This window comes from Euprymna scolopes, chromosome 25, assembly GCF_053919585.1.
Source record: "Euprymna scolopes isolate OS-2025 chromosome 25, ASM5391958v1, whole genome shotgun sequence".
NCBI classification, from domain to species: domain Eukaryota; kingdom Metazoa; phylum Mollusca; class Cephalopoda; order Sepiida; family Sepiolidae; genus Euprymna; species Euprymna scolopes.
In genome coordinates this window covers 77,982,379-78,005,301 of record NC_136506.1, presented here as the reverse complement: position 1 = coordinate 78,005,301, position 22,923 = coordinate 77,982,379, and the positions used below count along the sequence as shown (strand labels likewise).

Sequence of the window (22,923 nt, the reverse complement as noted above, 5' to 3'; positions counted from 1 at the left end):
GATTCACTCGCGCAAATACTATGAATGAGCCAAAGGATTTGGTGGTTTCAGTCGGTTAACCCGTGCGTATTAATCTGGCGGGGAGGCTATGGTATTTATACTGGCAAGACAGGACTTTGGATGACAAATTACTCTCGAACCCTCTATCACGTCACACGAACTAAATCCATGTATTCACGTGTACCTTACTATGTAAACATGCAAACGGTATTGATGAAAAGAATACTATAAAAATAAACAAAAATGAACGATTATTAATTATTTAAAACAATATGTACAGAATTGTGTTTATAATATAAACAATATAAATAGAACAGTTCATGAATCGCAAACAGAAATTTTATGTATTTTTGAAAGAAATCTATTTCAAAGCAAATTAATTAGGGTTGTGACGTATTTGCGTTTAAACATAATTAAATGTATCTGAATTACACTCAGTTATTTTTTTATACATACATGAAACGAAACCTGTAATATTTGTAATTACCCTTGCGACCCCGCAGGTAAAAAAGAAAGTTAAAAAATTTAAACAACCTCATATAGAAAAGTGCAAATAGTATCTAGTACCGTGTCGAGCAAACAAAAATAAAAAAAGGAAAAAGAAGTTACCGGCAATACCAAGGCTCGAACGCAGAACGCTAGGTGTAAAAGTAGGTGAAGTAAAAGTAAACATTTTCGTCGCTTAGGCTGCCGCGAGGCTCTGCCTTACTGGGATTCGAAATAATGCCTATAATACACGTATCGCTAGGCGTGAATGAATTAGTGACACAAATAAAATGAGTACAGAAGTGTTAGTGTAACACATCTGATCTCTCTCTCTCTCCCACTCTCTGTATCTCTCTATCTCTATCTGTCCTTTCCTCCCATCCTCTCTCTGTCTCTCTGTCTGGTTGTCTGTCTGGCTGTCAGTCTTTCTCTCTCCCTCTCTCTCTCTATATATATATATATGTGTCCCTCCCGCTCTATACACACACACACATATATATATATGTATATGTATATATATATATATATATATATATATATATATATATACATACACACACATACATATGTTCCTCCCTCTCTACACACACACATATATATATATATATATACATATATATATATATATATATATATATATACTCTCCCTCTCTACATATATATATGTCCCTCTCTCGCTACATATATATATATATATATATATATATATATATATATGTGTGTGTGTGTGTGTGTGTGTGTTTCTCTACCTCTCTCTACACACACATGCATATATATATATATATATGTATGTATGCATGTATGTATATCGCCGCGTATATTTGCTTCCTTGTTATCTTGCTCATAGGTCGGTGAAACGTGCTAACATGCCTAATAGTTTATGCCGGAATGAAAATGGTCTGTAAATCAATGTACAAAACGAAGTATTATAATTAAGAAATAAATGAAAAAAAAAAACAATTGGTGTGTTTTACGTTCTAATTATACGCCCATGTTTGTTACCGCCTAGCGTGTTCTTTTATTTATGTAGGTTTGTATTCCGGAATAAGTGATTTTTGAACTCGCAGCCAATGAGAATATCCGGAACTGAACGAGGGAGAAATTGGTATTTTATAAATGGAAAAGGGAAGGTAATGACTTGTGTATGAGTTTATGAGCCAGTTACGAAGACAGACAGGATGGTTTATGTATAATGTGTATAATAGTACTCGGTATAGATTTGTGGTGATATTAGTACTTTAGTTTTAGAGGGAAAATTAATAACTACTTCCTTGTAAGGTGTTCGCGATCGTGATGATGTTTGTCCTGGAATAGAATGTATTTTATCATGACGAATAAATGTGCATGTAATGGTGTTCTAAAGTTACATAAGATGGTGGATAATAGTTTAGACATAATAAAATTGTATGTGGCCTCTGTTATTGCAAACCTACTGTAATTTTATCCAGAGGGAAATTTCTGCAATGAAAATATTATATACAGAAAAAATAATGTCTTTAAAATGCTGCCCATTTTCCACTTCGCATATTTGTGCTCTTTCCAAAGCATTATTCATGATAGATTGCAGAATCTCTGGATTGCGATTTAACTCCCCTATTTCGTTCCTAGTGTTTCCCTTCAACTCTTGAAGAGTTTAGGAGTTTGTCATTATAGGCTGTTTCTTTAAGATCTCCACACAAGAATAGTTGATGCTGTTCCTGTGCATCTTGGTGATGTTTATTTCTACCATAATTTTTATTCATTTTCGAGTTTTGAGCGATTCTCGAAACCCCAAAGATGACGGCTTTGTGCCTGCCATCTTTGTCGTTTTAACTTAAGCGCCCAGCAATAATAATATATACGAAATCTGGAAAAATTAAAATATATTTAAGCGCATTTTACGCCCGGACAAAGCTTCGCCCCCCCCCCACCGCTAGTCGTATATTAATTTTCTTGCACTCCAAGCTGTGATCAGAGTGTAATATCTATTCTTTCGAACTCTTTATCTTATTCCATCTATCTGATTTCCCCCCTCATACTATCTCCTTTCTCTTGTTCTTCTTCTTACATTTCCCTCCCCCCGTTTCTCATTTTTTTCTTTTCTATTTACTAAGTTGTTCTTTCTTTATAGAAAATTCGCGTTCGGTCTTGATTTCTTTCCTTTCTACCTTCATTTGGAACTCCCCATTTCATCTACCAGACCTCCCTCCCTCATTCTTATCTCCTTTGCTTCTTTTGTTCTTTCCCTTTCTTTCTTTCCTTTTCCTCCTCCTCTATTTCTCTCTGTTCAATCTCTCTGACACATCAAACACATGCACTGTTAATACGAATCAATTGTTTGGCCTTTTCCTGTCTATAATCTCTTCGCCACCATATTTCCATTGTTCTTCAGAATATTCTCACTTTTGTGCTCTTCGTCTTTGTGAGACACCTCTCCCTCTACCTAAGGCAAACCTTTAGCCAGCACCACTCTCGCATCCATCTATCTTCCGTCACAACCCAACCTCGCCTCTACTCGTCCTCTCTCCCATCACCCCTCCAAAATTCCCCTTCCCCCTTAAAAAAGAAACAAACTTTTTTTTTGTAGATGTTTATCTTGGATTGATTCCAGTTCGTTTCGGTTAAGAAAGGCCAAACCAAAGACGCAGGTATCGAGGAAGAGGAGGAGGAGAAGGAGGAGGAGGAGGAGGAGGAGGAAGGAAGGAAGAGTGAGGCCTTCTAAGTGAGTGAAACCCTGGAGAAATGAACGAAGGGAAGAATATCAAATGTCGTCGACGCCAAAAACGACCGTCATTAAAAGACATTCCGATGCTAAAAGAGATTCTCGAAGAATTTCTCTAAGACTTTCAGCTACAGTTCTTTCGCAATAATAATAATAATAATAATAATAATAATAATAATAATAATAATAATAACTAGCGGGACCTGTGGAAATTCCACAGGGAACTCATTCACATGTAATATATTGAAGTTGGCATTCTGTAGATGTTCAGTGTAAATGAAGATGCTCTGATATTATTTAGCTTTTTTGTTAAAACTGCAAAAGTATTAATCTAAGCTAGCACAAACGCCCGGCAAAGCTCGGTCGTAAAATACGCTTAAATATGATATTTTAATTCTTGCAGATATTATTAGTTAATATTTTATCGATTTTTATATATTATAAAGTTGCGAATTCAATATATATATATATATATATATATATATATATATCGATATGGATTGGGTGCATTAGCTTGAATCGAAACCGAAATAAAAACTTATGAATATATATATATATATATATATATATATATATATTTATATATATATATATATATATATATATATATATATATATATATATAAAGAATTCCTTCATCCATAATCGAAACCGAAACCAAAACTTATGAGGAATTCTTGATAAAATTGTCTATTAAAATAAATACATTACTGGAGTGCCATAAGTTATAATCGAGGTACTTTCATGTCTATAGTGACTCTTTTATGAAAAAGTATGTTAAAAACATTTAATATGTATATGTGAAAAGTTTAAAGTAATTTGATTTGTCGTAAATCGTGATCGAGTAAAATAATACGCAAACAGCTATGACAGGAAGTGAGGACATAACCAGTTTCTTTTACTGCGTTTATATTTCTAACAAATCAAATCGATTAAACTTTTTTTTAAATATGGAATATTAAAAGGTGTGTTTGAAGGCTTGTCAATACAGGAATTATTCAGTCATTGTAAATAGATATATAAATTAATAAATAATAAATATAGTTCAAAAGTTTAAATAAATAATCATTGATTATACCTGAGTGTATATGGTAAATTCCTAAAATATTTTCGTATGCAACATCTATTTTCAAAAGGTAGAAAATATATGTCCCCTTTTTATGCTGTTGTTTCTAGTTTCATAACCACAAACGACAGCATAAAGAGTGAACATAGGTTTTCTACTTTTCGAAAATGGATATTGCATCCGAAAATATTTGAGAAATCTACCATATAAAGTCAGGTACAATAAATGAATATTTATTTAAACTGCTGAATTATATTTATTATTTTATCTAACTATTTACAACGACTGAATAATTCTTGCATTGACAAGCCTTCAAACACACCTTTTATCCAGTAAACAATGCTTCAAACTAACTATGGCATACTTCTTATATGAAATATCATTTTTAACGCAAATAAATCACACATGAGTAGGTACATCAAAATGGCGTATTATTTGAATAATTGCACAACTGTGTTTCTTTTAAAATAATGAATGTCGATAATAGTAACGATTACCAAAATATTACTGACATGACAGTGTAACAAGCGCGTATGGAGGCGTGTGAAAAGATATTAGCAGCAGCCGTTAAAGTACGTATGCAAATTAGCAAGTGTGGCCGAGAAAAGTAGAGAAAGATACGCCACGAAGTCAAGCAATTTGCGTACCGAGGAAGATGGGCGAGTAAATACGAGGGCGAAAAGGCGCTGGCTAGCACTAGCCGCAGGTGGCGGAGATAGATACTCTTAAAAAGCACATGTGCATGCGAAAAGACTTTGGAAATGTAATGAAATGCTTTGTTTAGGAAGTACCACGAATACATGCATTTCATTTGCACTTAAAGACTGCCGAGTCAGATTTTTATTTATTTCCTTTGTTTGTTTGAACCTGCGACGTTATAGTAGAAAATTAATAGGAAATGGTTGATATGCCGTAAAACGAAATGACCAAAAAATATCGGCTAATGCGAAACAATGTGTGTTTGTAACATAATTCATTTAGGACACAAAGATTAGTGGTATTCTGTCAGACTTCGTTGTTGGCATACGTGCATGCGACGTATGAAAATAAGCAAGCAACACTTTCGCTTCACTAGGTTCAGGGGAACATTATAATGGCTACCCAAAATAAATGCTTAATCGCCAATGCTTTTAATAAAATGAGTAGTATCAGCAATGACAGAAAATGCAGGTTCTGCCACACAGAAGTAGCGAGTGTGAGCCACCTGACATCCAACTGTAAGTTGGTTGTTTTTGTTTTACGGCATATCAGCCTTTTTCGGGTTATTTAATGCCGAATCTAGTTATTTTGAGGAACAATTTTTAATGAAGTGTATTTGTTTTTTTTTTTAAGTCGGATTCTATTTAACCCATAGTTGGGACCCTAAAAGGTACTACCACTCCGGGTCAGAGTGGACCTGGGAGCAATGGCAATTAAAGGGTGGCTCCACACTTCCCAACGCCCGCAAGGTGGGGCCTCACCATCGGTTATAGTTTTAGGTCATATCTAGGACCCCAATTGTAAGGTTCTGCCGAAGAACAGCTACTCTACAATGCGACACAATGAAGTTTGTAAATATTTCCACTGGACGATCTGTAAACAGTTGAATATCGGATGCTGCAGCAAGTCCTGGTAACATATTTACCGGAAAAAATAAACCCCAGTTAGAAACAAGTCACATACCATCCACTATGACTAAACAATTCCTACAGCTATGTACATAGAAAAAGGAGCTGTTAAACCTGACATAGTTATATGAGATAGGAAGGAGAAAGAAGCAACCTTAGTAGAAGTTAGTATCCCCATTGATGCTGGGTTAAACAGAACTGAGAGAGAAAAGATAGCAAATCCTTATGAACAACATGAAAAAGAAACTGGAATCTCGGGAAGATCGTCATTATTTCAGTAGTTATAAGAGAAACCGGGCTCATGAAATAGAAATGTCAAAAACTACCAGGTAAATACACCCGGTGAACAAAGTGTAGGCAAGATTCAAACAACTGCATTTAAAGTGACGGTTAGTCTCTTATAAAGATCTATCGGTTTGGATGTATGAGATAGCGGGTGAATGCCTGGCATTCGGTAGCTAGAACAAATAAGAAAATCGAAAAAAAAACAAAAATCAAAAAAACAAATAAAAACAAAAACAAAACAAAACAACAAAAACAAACAAAACAACAAAAAACAAAAAACAAAAAAAAACTCAGTGATAAAATAAATAACTAAATGAAAAAGACACAAAGTTTCGAAATGTCAACAGTCAGGTGATATTGTAAAAAATAAACAAACGAAAAACAATAACAAAAACCAAATTAACAAAAAGAAAACCCCAAAAAAACTACGTAAAATTTAGAATACAGTTTGTTTCACCTCGCTGACGTAACAGACAGGCATATCTTTTTCTCTCTGCTACATTGAACATGGTTATAATAATAACATTCCCAGCTGCAATAAAGAAAATATTTAAGAATACACCAATATTTAAAGAAAAAGTCAGGTTATCTGTTTCTATATAGCAACACCAGGGGTGCTACTAATTAGTGTGAAGTTGGAGCGTTACAAAATCCGCTGATTGGTTAAGCATGATCCCATCGCAGGGGATAGAGCATACTTGAAATATTGAGTGAAAAAGAATTATTTATGTAAGACAGTCGTTATATAAAAGAACCACGGTTTTTTTTCGGTTTTAAACAAAAACCTTTATATCTGGTATTTCTAACAACGCAATTTTTTTCTAAATATTTATACAGTATAACCCCGAGATACGGTGGCCCTAGGATACGTTTTACAGGTTATGATGCGGAATACGATGTTTTACCGGCCTCATGTTACGGTGTTTGCCCCGTCTTACGGTGTTATTTACAATGTCATTTGACTATATACATGTGAATCATCTGCTGTACTGTATTTTTTTTTACTAATTTTTGATGACGTATCTCGGGGTTCTATTGTACAGTATATTTCTCCCTCTCCGGCCGTATGTGGCGTTTTTGTCTCCGCTGTGCCGTCACCCACGGCTCTCGAACACTTGCTTTGTTTCACCTCGCTGACATAACAAACTGGCATATCTTCTTCCTTCTGCTATATTGAACACGGTTTATACTAGCAGCATTCCCAGATGCAATAAAGAACGCTGGCCATGTCTCAAACAGTTGCTTCTCTTGTCATGTTTCAAAGAGCACTTCTCTGAACCCACGTGCTTCCCCGCTGTGACGTTACTTCACGCATCCGGCTTGGTCATTTGCATATCTTTATGTGGCTGCTGCTGCTACCAGCGTCAGCGGTACTGCTACATTAGACTCGAATTAATGGAAGGTTTCCGTTATAGTATACCAACTTGGAAAATAAAATTTAATCCAAAGTTTTCTGATATTACATTTCTGCATATTTTAGATGAGAACCCGTGGCGTAGTGGATAAAGCATTTGGTAAATTCAATTGTAAAGTTACACTGTTCTGGAAGTTGAAGGTTCAATTCCCAGTGCGAGCCACACACACACACACACACACACACACACACACACACACACACACACACACACACACACACACACAAAATTACGAATTACTTTCTACTCAGTCATGGCTGACGGAACGAGAGCCTTCTACCCCCGTGGATTAAAAAAAAAGGTTCCGTCCAAAATTCCGTGCACATTCATAAGTTCTACAGAAAGATTCCCGAGTTTGACAGACAGGTTTCAGAGTTCGACAAGATACACCTGAAGAAGGTTGGAGGTTACATCGATTGAAACATTGTGAAAATGACACTCAAGAAATAGAACATTAGTCCGAAGAATTCAAATAAAACGAAAATCCCTGATGTCTTATCGGAAGAAAGCATTTTTTCTGCCATTCATCTTAAAAGTAACTCCAAGCTACTAGTAATTACTATGTCTATGACAGCAGCATATTCTTTTCATTGTTTTGACTCTCGAGTGTGTATCCGTTGATATCTTATATGCTTTTATATCGAGTGATAGGGTTCTCGGTTGCTTAACTGTGTCTAACTGTGTCGGATATATACTTGCGTGTAAAAACAATGAAAAGAATAATGCTGTTGCCAGAGCCCTAGTAATTACATCCAACATGGCTACACATTCACACTTGATGTCAAGATAAAACTACACGCAAATAACGAGAAAATATTCTAGAGATATGGTTACAGACAGGAAATGCCTCTAAGCGTTATTTTGGTGATTTTCAAGAATAGCTAACAAAGAAAAAATATACAACAAATAAATGTTACCAAAGGCAAGATAAGTTACTCTTCTGCATACCTGTACAAGTTTTTTTTTTTTCAATTTTAACTTATTTTTAAAGTGTTTTATTAATTAAGAATAAAGGTAGTGTAAGACCTGGCGAGTTAGAATGAAAAAAAAAACAAAAAAAAAAAAACAAAAAAACAAAATGGCACTCATTTGAGTCACAGCTAAGCCGAGCCTTGATAATCGCTAAAAAATCGAAAATTAAACTAAAATACTGGTAGAAACACACCCTGCTAATGTCCCCAATCATGCGAAAATGTGAACGTTCTATCAACGTTTTGTTTGATTTCTGACTTTTGGGTAACATCGCCTGAAACATTACAAAACCGAAACGAAAACGAGAATAGTAGTTCGAATAATAAATTTAACGTGTACAACCATGTTTGTGTATTATGTTTGTCGATAATGTCTACGTTATTTGCGGTGGAGAAACTCGAAGATCACCCCATTCCCCGCAAAGCAAAAAACAAAGATAAAAAACAAGATGACTCACCCGTATTCTTCGCATGGCAGCCACGATTTCCACCCGACTGCTAGGACGGGGTACATCAAGCGTTCCAATATACTAAAAAGAAATTTTAAAAATATAAAAATTAATCATGAAATCAAATAAAACATGATACGAAGAAATAAACAAAATTACTATAATCTCTCTATCTATATATATAAAAGCGAAAATGTATGCATGTATGTATGTATGTGTGTTCGCTTTTTCTGTATGTCTACAAAAGGCTTTTTTCAGAGAAGCGGTCGGTCGGTTCACAACTTTTTAAAACATTTTCTATCACATATAAATCGTAATATCTCACAGTTAACAAGGAAGCTCGCCTGTCTATTTAATGTGCTCGATTTCGGGAAGATAAATATTCAACATTTGTCGCTCGCCGCATGTGGGTTAGTCTTTTTCCTATAACATCTTAGGAAAATAAAAAAATTAAAAAAAGCGTTCCGCAGTAAATGAATACCAATCCCGCAGTCAAACTTAACCTCATTAAAACGGGCACCTGCCAAGTTCAAGTAATTAAATAAATTCAAACGTGTTTCCGTTAGCATCTCGCGGTGGGGCAATGGTTAACGTCGCACGTTTTTTTTTTTCACACTTTAATTTACAACTCAACGATTCGGGTTCGATCCTCATACTTCCTTCTTTTTTAACCCCCTCCCTCCACCCCAGGAGTTTCCACACACACCTTCAAACACTCGAGCAACACCGGGTACCCCTCTCTAGTCTATATATAAAGGGCAAAATGTGTGTGTGTTTGTATGTTTCGCAAAAAGTTTTAACACACGCAACGGATCCTGACAAGATCGGTATCGTTTTGAAGCTCGACTTCTCGGACGACAAATATCAAAATAGTGGCCCAAAACATTAATTCCTTCACCCTAAACTGAGCATTTTGTACAAGGAGGGATCGCTTTTTTCGTCGACATTTTAGCAAGTCATCGTCACCGTTGGATTGACTGCGCTTAATTTCAACGATTTTGACTTCCGGTAGCGCGATGACGACATCGGCAAAGACGTCGTTTTTTTGTTCTTCCTTCGCGTTATGCGTTTGAGCTTGCCTGCCTACTACCACTTTTTTTTCTCTCTCCACCTAAAATGCGTACTGTTGTTTTGATCCTCCAACTCAGGCAACGCCGGGTAACCCCGCTATTATACCACTTTTTTTTTTTTAACACTTTTTAATCCCCTCTTTACTACACCAACTCCACACACCCGGGCAAGACTGGGTACTCCCGCTAGAATTTATATAAAAGTTAATCTTTTTCCTTTCTCTCCCTTTTATCAACAAAACTGTAACGCCACGAACACTCATGCGTTAAAACAACGATAGGCAATTCATTCAAACTTTACATGGTAATGGTAAGATTAATATAACCCTGTGTACGGAAACGAAAAACAGACGGAAACTGATTTTTTTGCAAATTGATTTAATCAAAACATCGCACGGATCGAAGGTAAAAAGAGGGAGTTGAGTCTCAGATAGTTTGGACACGTACTAATCGCCGACCACAACACCTTCATGAAATTTGCTTTTATGTTAAACTATCAGGGGTACCCGGCGTTGCTCGTGTGTGGAGAGGTAGTATAGGTTGGCTATTGAGTACCCCCCCCCCCAAAAAAAATTCCCATGAATACCCGTGCGAGCGCACACACAAAAAATTATCCGGAGTACTCATGTTCGAACCTGTAACGCGAAAAAGGAAAGGGCGGGGGGAATGCCGGCGCACTTGTGACGTCACGGCCTTTTAAATAACGTCTTTTATACGTACGTCGAGATCGGTAGGCACATGACCTTACAAATATGTCGACACTAAAAACTGACGCCTCCTATCAAAAAACGGTCCAGTTGACGGTCAAAGAATTAATCTTTTTGACTAATTTCTCGATATTTGTCGCCCGAGAGTCGATCTTTCTAACGATACGAATTTTGTCATTATTCGTTGCGTGTGTCGAAAGTTTTGGAGACACATACAAACACACGCAGACACACACACATTCAAACACACGCAGACACACACACATTCACATATTTGGCCTTTTATATAACAGAAGTTCCTATTTATATGGGGGCAAATTTAGACACAAGGTCGGTTTTTAATGTGGGAAAAATTCAGCTACCCCCCCAAAAGAAAGGCACTCTGGCTAGGAACAAAATTAAAATTGTCCCAGTCATGAAGGATTTCTCCTTCACTGACCACAGACAGAAAAGGTGAAGTGTGGCATCAGAACAGATACTACACTGTGAGGTTTTCATCAATTATTTTCTGCAAATGTAAAATTACAAATGTTAAAAATGAACAATTAGGCACAAAACCAACTCAAAAATGGGGAAGGGCTCTGTAGTCATCCTTGTCATTGTACCTTTTTACTTGACTAAGGGGTTTCCCTAGCTAAAGTTCTCACTGGCAATAATAATTCCAGGGATTGTCCTACTTACTGTTCCCATATCAAATCTATTTTATCTTGGTTCGAAGACAATTTCTGTAAAAGCAATCTTTACCTGAACCAAGCCTATGATCGTGTCAAGCGGATCAACGTAAAATAAAACTAAAAAAAAAAAAAAATAGTAATTAAAATTTATAGAGATTTGTTAAAATGAATTGAACACGAATCTACAAATTTAAATATATTTAGAAAAGGGAATTTTCTTTTAATTGAAAACACAATTATAAATACCTTTATTCAAGATCAAACTAAAAAAAATATTTTAAACGTATTTTTACAATAAAAATGGAATGATCGTCTTAAATTTTTACCTCTTAATTGTTTGCGTTTTCTTGTATGTTAACCCTTAAAATGTTTAGTTTTTATTGTATTTCAACCATTACATTTTACAATATTTCAATATCTGCACATTTTTACATTTCATCGTATTTTAACCCTTGAAATCATTACATTTCATTGTATTTTAACTCTTAAAATCGTTACAATTCATTGTATTTTAACCCTTAAAATCGTTACATTTCATTGTATATTAACCCTTAAAATCATTACATTTCATTGTATTTTAACCCTTAAAATCGTTACATTTCATCGTATTATAACCCTTAAAATCGTTACATTTCATCGCATTTTAATCCTTTAAATCGTTACATTTCATTGTATATTAACCCTTAAAATCGTTACATTTCATTGTATTTTAATCCTTTTTTTAAATCTTTAGATATTATTCTATTTTAGCGTATTTAAGTTTTACATTTTTATTCATTCGTGGTTTTATATTTTATTAAATTTGTATATTTCATTATATTTTAAACCATTAAACCATTTTTACATTTTTATTGTATCTCAACCACTACAAATTTTTACACGTCTTTTGTATTAAACCTAGTTAAACTTTTTTTTACTTTTTATTCTATTTCAACCCTTTAACTTGTTAAATTTTATTGTATTTTAACTTCATACAATTTTTATAATTTATTACATTTCAATTCCTTAGTATTTTACATCTTGTATTGAAAACACTTAAAATCTCAACATTTTATTGTTTTCCCATTCCTTGAAATGTTTACATTTTATTGTATTTCAATAACGGAAAGAACCGGAAAATTTCCATGTTATCCTGCGAGTACTAATAGCGTCCATTTTTTTTTTCAGATTCCTAATTTATTTCTCGCAGCAGGGGTGTCTAGGATGGACTTGCCCAGCAGTTATTTTGTTTTCTGTCTTGCTTTAATTGCTTTACTACTTAAAAATGGTTTCGTCCGGGGTGGGGGGTTAGAAAGGTCACATTTTTCCATCTCGAAAGCGTAGTTTATTTTCTTAGTCATTCTTCCAATTCGAGCTAATGGTTATTTTTATTTTACTTCAAGATTTAGCAAACCTGCCAAGTTCAAGAAGACGACACTTTTGCCTTTATTACGCGTTGGTTAAAATGATGATTTGATCTCAAACCATCTCATCGGTCACCCGGCAAAAGGAGGGTGGACCTGTAAATTCACCCTTATCCATTCCTCTGTCCGCACTTTTCTCAAGAACTACGCTTTGGAATTCAAATTTTCTTTTTGAAATTTGAAAACGAACATTAAACTTATACGAGTAAAAATGTAACAGAACGGAGTTTCCGTCAAAACTCCGGTTGCCCCCCTAAGGGTGCCTTTAGGGTTAAAATGGCTAAAATCGACACGTTTGTGCCTATTAAAAATAAATTGATGGCTTGGATTTTTATCAAAATTTCTGAAAAGTTGTAACTAACTGATTTCTATATAATTTTGTTTGTCTATATTTCGCGATAACTCCTGGGTGTGCTCCAGGGGGTTCTTTTAGGGCTAATAAAAACACTCGATTTTTTAGACTATTTTACCATGATTGTCAAAATTGTTCTGTGCATGTCTATTTAGCAGTTTTGCATGGTGCTGAACTCGAATTTAAATATGTTAAGGCCTTGGGGCTAAATGAAGGGGGGCAAATGATGGACTTAGCCAATTCTTTTTTATGCATGGTGCAGAACTCAAATTTACATACGTTTAGGCCTAAAACTGCACTGTTTGTTCATTTTCACCAGGATTTGACGCCCTCTGGAGATATTTGGGGCTAAATGGGGGGAAGCGGAGACAAATGCTGAACTTAGTCATTTTTTTACGCCTAGTTCACTGATGGGGGGGGCATGCATGCTTCACTTGTTCAACATGAGATTGGGTTGCGAAAATTATGTGGAAAATTCACTAAATTTCCAACTAGTGATGGGAAGATTTTATGTTTTAATAATTCCGATACAATTACCGATTCCGATTCTTTTAAAATCTCTAAATATTTAGAGGTGTTAGGTTTTAAATGTCTGATTGCCGTAAAAATCCATATATTTTCACAAATAACTACAGATGTTGAGTTAGCACCTTTGAGCAGATGTTCTTATCGATGTCATATTATCTTAAACATTTTTTCCAACTCATTAACAAAATTTGCTGGAAAAATAACGTTAGAAACAAATGTTCCGACATTTTAGCCGATCGATCAGCATACTTATAATAATCACGTCAAATAATCGTACAACTTTTACTTGTTTTCTTTAAAGATACACCCATCCATTTTTTATAAATTAAGAATGGATAAAAAATATTTGATAAATGGCCACTAATATATTTTTATTTTATAGTTTTCTATGTTTATTTTTTTTTAATAATCAAGCTATTTTTGTTCCCTGCGGCGACATAAGACATTTATGTAGGTTAAAAAGACAAACTATTTTCGTTTGATCAGTGGCCTTGTGATTAAAACATGGATGAAATATATTTAATAGATTAAACAAGTGAACCATTCATGGTCTCACGTGAGTGCACAGTGAACGAGGCATAAAAAATGACTAAGTTCAAAATCTGCCCCGCCCCACCCCCACCCACACCCCCTCATTTATCCCCGAAAGTCCTCAGGGAACGTCAAATTCTGGTGAAAATGAACAAACGGTGTATTTTTAGGCCTTAACATATGTGGATTTGAGTTCTGCACCATGCAAAAACAAGAAATGACGAAGTCCATTATTTGCCCCCCCCCCCGATTTAGCCCCTCCCCCAACCCCCAAGGGCTTAACATATTTAAATTTGAGTTAAACACAATGCAGAAATGCTAAATAGACATACACAGAAAATTTTGGACAAATATGGTAAAATAGTCCTAAAAAAATGGAGTGTTTTTATTAGCCATAAAAGAGCCCCTGGAGCTCAACCAAGAGTTATCGCGAAGTATAGACAAACACAATTATATAGAAATCAGTTAGTTACAACTTTTCAGAAAGTTTTATAAAAGTCCAAGGCATCAATTTTTTTTTATAAGCTCAAAAGTGTCAATTTTAGCCATTTTAACTCGAAAAGCACCCATAGGGGGGACAACCGGAGGTTTTGCGGAAAATCCGTTCTGTTACTTTTTTACTAATATCATGTTTAATGTTTGTGCAAAATTGCAAAAAAATTCCAAGGCGTAGTTATTTGCGAAAAGTAAGAACAGACGTTACAAATATCCAAAAATTGGTTAAAAAAATTAATATCTTCACCTTAAACTGGGCACTTTTCTTCAGGGGTGGGGGTCGCTTTTTTCGCCGATATTTCTGAAAGTCATCCTCTCCTTTCGATTGTCTAGCCTTAATTTAAAAAAAAAATGTCACTTCAGGTTTGGCGATGGTCGTAACAGCATAGACGTCAATTTTTTTTTTCCGGTTCTTTTCCTCCTTTGCAGTACGGGTTCGAGCCTGCCTTCCTATTACCACTTTTTATTTTTATTTTTTGCTAAACAGACACATCCAAACACCTGGGCAAATGCTAGTATACATATATATATATATATATATATATATATATATATATATATATATATATATATATATGTATGTGTGTGTGTGTATGTGTGTGTGTGTGTGCACTATCATTGTTTACGATTAGCAGACGGTAATGTTTAAGAGCATTTTTAAGATAAAAAACACGCTCATTTTAGCTCTACGACAACTAATAAGAGCGTATTATCATATAAATACTAACATTATTCAAATTAATTTGCAATACTAAGCTGTAATTAAAGGCCGAGCAATTGCATAGGCAATCCCGTGAACACAGTTCATTCCCCTCAAAGGGACGATTTGAGACAATATGTCGGACAATACAAGCGGTGATTCTGGCTACTTGTTTCAATTCACTATCTGTCTGATATGGTGATATCAGATGGGTTCTAAGGAGCTTTTCTATATTGCAAATGAAAACATGGTCTATCCGTGGGAGCTGTAATATATGCTTAAAAGTAATTTCTCTTTTAGCCTTCGTATTCTTGCGATCGATTACTTTGTTGAGTGCTTTTTAAAATACCCCAACACACGCCAGGTCAATATTTTCCAAAAGCGAAACAACCAAATAAATTTTAACGGACGAGGCTCATGCAAGAGTGCTCACTACCAAAGGAGAGCAAGATATACTTTTCGTTATTTTTTTTTTATAAGAATTTATATGTCGCTATATATGTTTCGATCAGCCAGTTACAAGTAACTAGAAACCTATTCTGGCCGATGCTGCCTATACAAAGTATATATATATATATATATATATATATATATATATATATATATATATATATATATAGTCATCCACATACAGTACTGTTTCGCTGTTTCACAGCTCATCAGTGCGGCTAGACAGGCAACTACCTCAAGCTAGGATTGAAACCTGACCGTTTATACGGCAGTCAAGGCTTCTAACCATTACGCTATTGGCGGCTGCTTAAACGAGTAGTGAGTTTTAACGATGTATATATATATATATATATATATATATATATATATATATATATATATATATATATATATATATATGTATATATATATATATATATATGTATATATATATATATATATATATGTATATATATATATATGTATATATATATATATATGTATATATATATATATATATATGTATATATATATATATATATATATATATATATATATATATATATATATATATATATATATATATATATGTATATATATATATATATATATATGTATATATATATATATATATATATATATGTATATATATATATATATATATGTATATATATATATATATATATATATATATGTATATATATATATATATATATATATGTATATATATATATATATATATATATATATATATATATATAGTGGTACGGTTGTGCGTAAAGAGTTGTATTGGGATTGTAAATTAGGCAGGAGAGAACACCGGCTTTGAACTTAATTATTAAGGAAAATATTTAAAAAGATTAAAACAGCCTTATATTTATATATCTACTAGCGAGGGGTACCCGGCGTTGCCCGGGTGTTTTTCGGTGTGTGTGGTCGGGTGGGGGTGAGGGGTGTTAATTAAAACCTAAGAATAAGCGAAGTAAAAAAAAAAAACAGAAAAACGAACGTTAAAAAACCCTGCTTATCGGGAGGGGGGGGGGAGGTACCCGGCGTTGCCAGAGTGGTTGTAGGTGTGTGTGACTGTTAATGAAAACCTAAGAATAAGCGAAGTAAAAAAAGAAAACAGAAAAACGTACCCGGTTGGGTAATCAAAATATCGAAAAAAAAAAAACACAAAAATTATATCTTAATTTAATTATTATTATTATTATTATTATTATTATTATTATTATTATTATTATTATTATTATTATTATTATTATTATTATTGTTTCAATAAACAGTTAATTTATAAAACTAAAGGTTCAGCTATTTCTTTGGGTGTCTTTCGTTTTTGTCATATTTGTATATAACATATATATATATATGTATATATATAATATAAGTATATAATATGTATATATATAATATATATATATGTAATACATATAAGATATAAATAATATATATATATATAATATATATAATATACAATATTTATTATGACACTATATATACATATTTCAAGGTCGTACCATTGGTTTCGATACACCGAAAACAGTAATAATATACTGTGGAAAATCGGTATAATCTCTTCGGCGACAAAGAAAAATCTGAAACTAATGCAAAATGAACGAACATAGAAGAAACGCTCTTCTATGTTCGTTCATTTTGCATTAGTTTCAGATTTTTCTTTGTCGCCGAAGAGATTATACCGATTTTCCACAGTATATTATTACAGTTTTCGGTGTATCGAAATCAATGGTACGACCTTGAAATATGTATATATAGTGTCATAATAAATATTGTATCTTCAGCTCTCACATCTACGATCGAGCACTTTATTGGATTTTTTTCATCACCCCTGGACACGCTAATATATATAATATGTATATATATATTATATGTATATATAATATCTATGTAATATATATATTATATATATATCAAATATATATGAGATATATGATATATAATATATATACAACTAGCAAAAGTACCCGTCGTCGACTGGGTTCAAAAACAGCCTACAGAAAATATACTCTGCTTTATGAAAGTATGATAGGTTATGAAAAGGAAGGGTTGTAAACAGATAGCTTCGAATTTGGGGGTATCAAAACCAAAGCAAAATATGATGAAAGTAAAAATAAAATAGATAAACCCCATAATTTATTATATCATACCTATTAACACAGAAACACTTATCACAATATTCTGTGGATCTATATTAAAAAACCTTGTTAAACTTTCTGACATATTTCCATTCTATGGAGGTCAGGTGCGGACGAACACCCCATAATTTTATTATACCATATTTCTTCAAACTGAAACATAATAAGCAGATAGATATGAAAAGTGTTTATTAAAGTTTGTGCCTATTTCTATTTAATGGAGGCCAGGCGCGAACGCAGACCCAACAATTTTATTATACCATCCCTATTTAAGTTGAAACATTCTTATCAAAGTATTATTATGTACATCTATATCAAAAACACTTGTAAACGTTTTTAAAATTTTTTTCAATTTCTTATTTCCATTCTTTGTGGACCAGGCGCGTACGCAGACCTCACAATTTTAATGAATCATCATTATGCCAGATCAAACATACCCATTCATGTGTCTCGACACATCTTCTATCATTATATGTGATCAGTTTCCTATAATAGTCAACCATATAGGAGCCCATTCGTGACCAGGCAGACATAGGCTTTCAGCTTTATATTATAGATATATGATATATATATATATATATATATATATAATATATATATATATATATATATATATATATATATATATACAACATATATACTATATATACAATTTATATATGATATATATAATATATATATTATATATACAATATATATATTATATATACAATATATATATATATTTGATATATATATAATATATATAATATATACAATATATATATATTACATGTACAATATATATATATAATATATACAATATATATGATATATATATAATATCATATATATTATATGTACAATATATATTATATATAACATATATAATATATATATACAATATATATAATATATATAATATATTATATATAATATAATATATATATATAATAAATATAATATATATAATATAATAAATATATAATATAATGTATATAATATATTATAATATAATATATATAATATAATAAATATATAATATAATGTATATAATATATTATAATATAATATATATAATATAATATATATAATATAATATATAATATAATATATATAATATATAAATATAATATAATATATATAATATATATAATATATATAATACATATAATATAATATAATATATATAATATATATAATATATTATACATATATATATATATGTATATATATATACTTGTTTATTGTTATATAAACATGCTCACATCCCGCTGCTACAAATAGCCACTTGTTTCAATCAAACAACAGATATCATCAGGCAGCGACTTGACTATTCAAAAGTTCAATGAATAAGATTATATATATATATAGTTATAGTATGTCAACAGAGAGGCGTATATCTGGCGAATAGAAGCATGTGGTCAGGTTTCTTGCGATAAGGAAGAAAGCAGTCTTGATGGACACTTTCTAGTTGTGAGAGACACAGTTATTTTTCAAATGAACTCAGCTCAACATGCGATAAGGCTGACCTCATCGCTTCTTCTCTCTGTCTTCGACGCACAAGAACAATAGATCCAAAGATCAAAATATCTGACAATTATGGCTTTAAACATAAGCTAGATACCACTATAACAGTTTAATGCAAGGAAATACGTTTAAAGACATTTGGTGCGCCCACACGTTTCTACAAGAGACTATGTCCGTCGGTCGCTTTTTCCAGCCTGTTTTTTTTTTTATATATAAATTTCCAATTTAATCTTTATTTTGATACGTCTTGTTGCTATCCGTCTTACCTTTCATCTGAATCATTCCAAGTAAATTTGATAACTAGCTATGCACAAGCAAGGAGATTTATTTCTCTCTCTCTCTGTCTGTGTCTCTCTCTGTCTGTCTGTCTCTCTCTCTCTCTCATACAGCGAAATGTGACACAAGAGGCGGAAAGTGGGATTGGAGAGCACAACACTCCACCCACCCCACCCCGAGGAGAAACACTCTAGCCTGCAAAAAATGCGTGAGCAATCCTCTCGGTATTCCCGGTAGAGGCGCTTCAAGCGATAACCAATAAAGTAACCCCCTTTTCAAAGAGAGAAGGGAAAGCCAGGGAGGGAGTGGGCATATGAAGAACTGCACATGATCTTGTCAACGTGCAGAAAGGTATTTCAAAAATGGCCTAGCCTTGGTTCGTTTTAGGACAGCCCGCGGCAGCACCAATACACGAATTCCTGAACAAAGCCTTTTTTCCTAGAACTGCCAGCCTGTGGAACTTAATGCCGCGGACTGCTTTCATGCTGACTACAGCGTAGTTGTTTTCAAGTCTAATGTAAACAAATTTTTGTGGAGCCGTCCTCTTCCATAAATAATAAACTTCTCCCAAATTCCTATCACTCTCCATCATCGTGGTGTTGTCTTGAGGACCACCACTTACTCTTACTCCATGCGGCATTCGGGCCTTGAGAAGTGGTAACCCACGTAATTGACAACTAGCTATGCACAACCGAGGCGATTTACATAAAAGACACACTTCATTTATATATATATATATATATATATATATATATATATATATATATATATATATATATATAACTGCACACCTGTGAAACGCTATTCCGATTGCCTGCTTTCCAGCTGGATACAATTTGATTGTCTTCAAGTCCAACTTAAACAAGTTTTTGATGAACCGTCCCCCTAAGTAATCCAATTTACAAAATTTCCACTACTTATGTTTACAACGCTATAATCACATTGACTAATGTATACCCAGTAACTCTTATCCTCGAGGAGCCCCCGGGCCTTGATAAGTGGTGATTCCAGTGTAATATATATATATATATATATATATATATATATATATATGTGTGTGTAATTTGTAGTAATTGCACCAACTAAAAAATAGTGCTCTTTATACGCCAAAAGAGCACTTTTAGCTAGTTGGTGCAATTACACCGACCTTACTTGAAATTTTAGATGTATGTTCCTATATATATATATATATATATATATATATATATATATATATATATATATATATATATACGTTTTATTTTTTTATTACCGTTTTTTTTGTTTAGTTACAATATTGTTTCAGCTACCACTCCTACTATATATGTATATATATGTATACATACATATATATATATATATATATATATACTAGCAGATGTATCCGGCGTTGCCCGGTATTAAACGTAACGTTAAATATCTTTAAAAAGAAAAGAAAGAAACTGAGACACATGCATGCGAGTGTAATTTTTGTTTTCCAAACAGTTCACTTTTTGTAAGTGAAAAAAAAAAATAAAATAATAATACTCGAGCTGAGATCAAAACCCAAACCTAAAGATAGTGAGTCAAGTACGATAATCATTAGGCCAGCTCAGCACGTTCTTTAAAAAGGTTTCTAAGACTCACTTATTCTTAACGTAACGAAGCTGTCATGTGAACGATTCGCGCATGCGCAGTTGTAAAACAGTTGACAAACAGATTAAAATCTGATGAACCCCCAAGTACCAACTTTTAAATTTTGACCTCTAAGCAGACCTTTTTTTCGAAGAAAAAACAAATCAAAATGTTTTCCACGTGTCTGAATACCCTATATATCAACTTTCATGTCTGTAGATCAAAAATTCGTTGAGTATATAGGTTGAGAGTTGTCCTCACATATACACATTCCCACTATATATATATATATATATATATATATATATATATATATATATATATATATATATATATATATATATAGTAATTTATAAAATATATATGGCGATTAAGCTACACTGAATATTCTGCGTTTCATCCAACTATAGGATTCGTCAGGCTTATTCCAAGTTAAAAAACTTAAATGTAAAAACCATTGAATTTCAATGAGGTTGTTGATAGTGCTCAATTTAAAAAAGAGCACGATATTATTTTATTCAATTTATGGTTATTTTGTTGATCTAAATTGAATTATGTAGAATGTCTAGTACCAAATTTTTATAAGTGCAAATGTTGAGCATGGCAAATAAGAAAACACAAAACTAACCTTTAGAGAAAACGATAAGTTATGAAGTACATCACAGAAAACGCGTAGAAATAAACCAGAACGCATGCGCGAAAGCAGAAATCAAAATAACATTTTTGATATAATGAATGCAATGTATATGCAACAGATAATATAGAGAAAAATTATATATAGAAGTATATCTATATATTTATAAAAGTGGAATTGTCTGTGTGTATATTTCCCTGTACAATAACTCTGTCAATTTTCGGTCTACAGATTTGAGATTTGACGTACAGAGTATTAAGATTTGGAAAAATCTTTTTAATCGGTTTTCCGCCAAAAATTTGGCTGCCAAGAGGTCAAAGTTCAACAATTTGATATTTGAAAACTCTACAAAACTCCTCCGTCAATTTTTGGTTTAAATACTTGAGATTTTAGATGCATGTTCCTTGGACAAGGATCAAACTTTTTAATTCAATTTGACCCCAAAACAATAAATGTTAAGTAGTCAAAATTGGGTCAAGTTTTTTAAATTCACCACTCAGCCAATTTTTGGTCTAAACATTTGAAATTTTACATAAAGTGCATTAAGACACAGGGCAAGATTTTACTCGGTTTGGGGCCGAAAATTTAGCTACTAACGGGTTCAAAAGATTTAACCTTTGCAGTCTCTAGAAAACTATTCAGCAAATTTTTGGTCTGAACATTTGAAATTTTACATAAAGGGTATTCATGCATATAGCAAGCTTTTTAATCAGTTTTTGGGAGAGAATTTGACTACCAAGAGGTCAAAGTTGAAAGAGTTTGCCTTTACAAACTCTACCAAACTTCTCCGCCAATTTTGAGTCGAAGCCCTTGAAATTTTAGATGTAGGTTACCTGGACATGAGTCAAACTTTTTAATATACATATGCACATAAAGTTATGAACAGTAC

General features: G+C 32.9%; 1 protein-coding gene across 15 annotated transcripts in view; it reads right to left on the bottom strand.

Moving 5' to 3' along the window:
- Positions 1-22,923, bottom strand: part of LOC145247446 (uncharacterized) — a 580,790-nt gene that overhangs the window by 232,799 nt on the left and 325,068 nt on the right. For all 15 annotated transcript variants that reach the window (XM_080109216.1, XM_080109219.1, XM_080109217.1 and 12 more), the window contains exon 2: positions 8,990-9,061. In XM_080109216.1, coding sequence (XP_079965342.1) covers positions 8,990-9,061 — 72 coding nt within the window. The remainder of the gene's footprint in view (positions 1-8,989; positions 9,062-22,923) is intronic.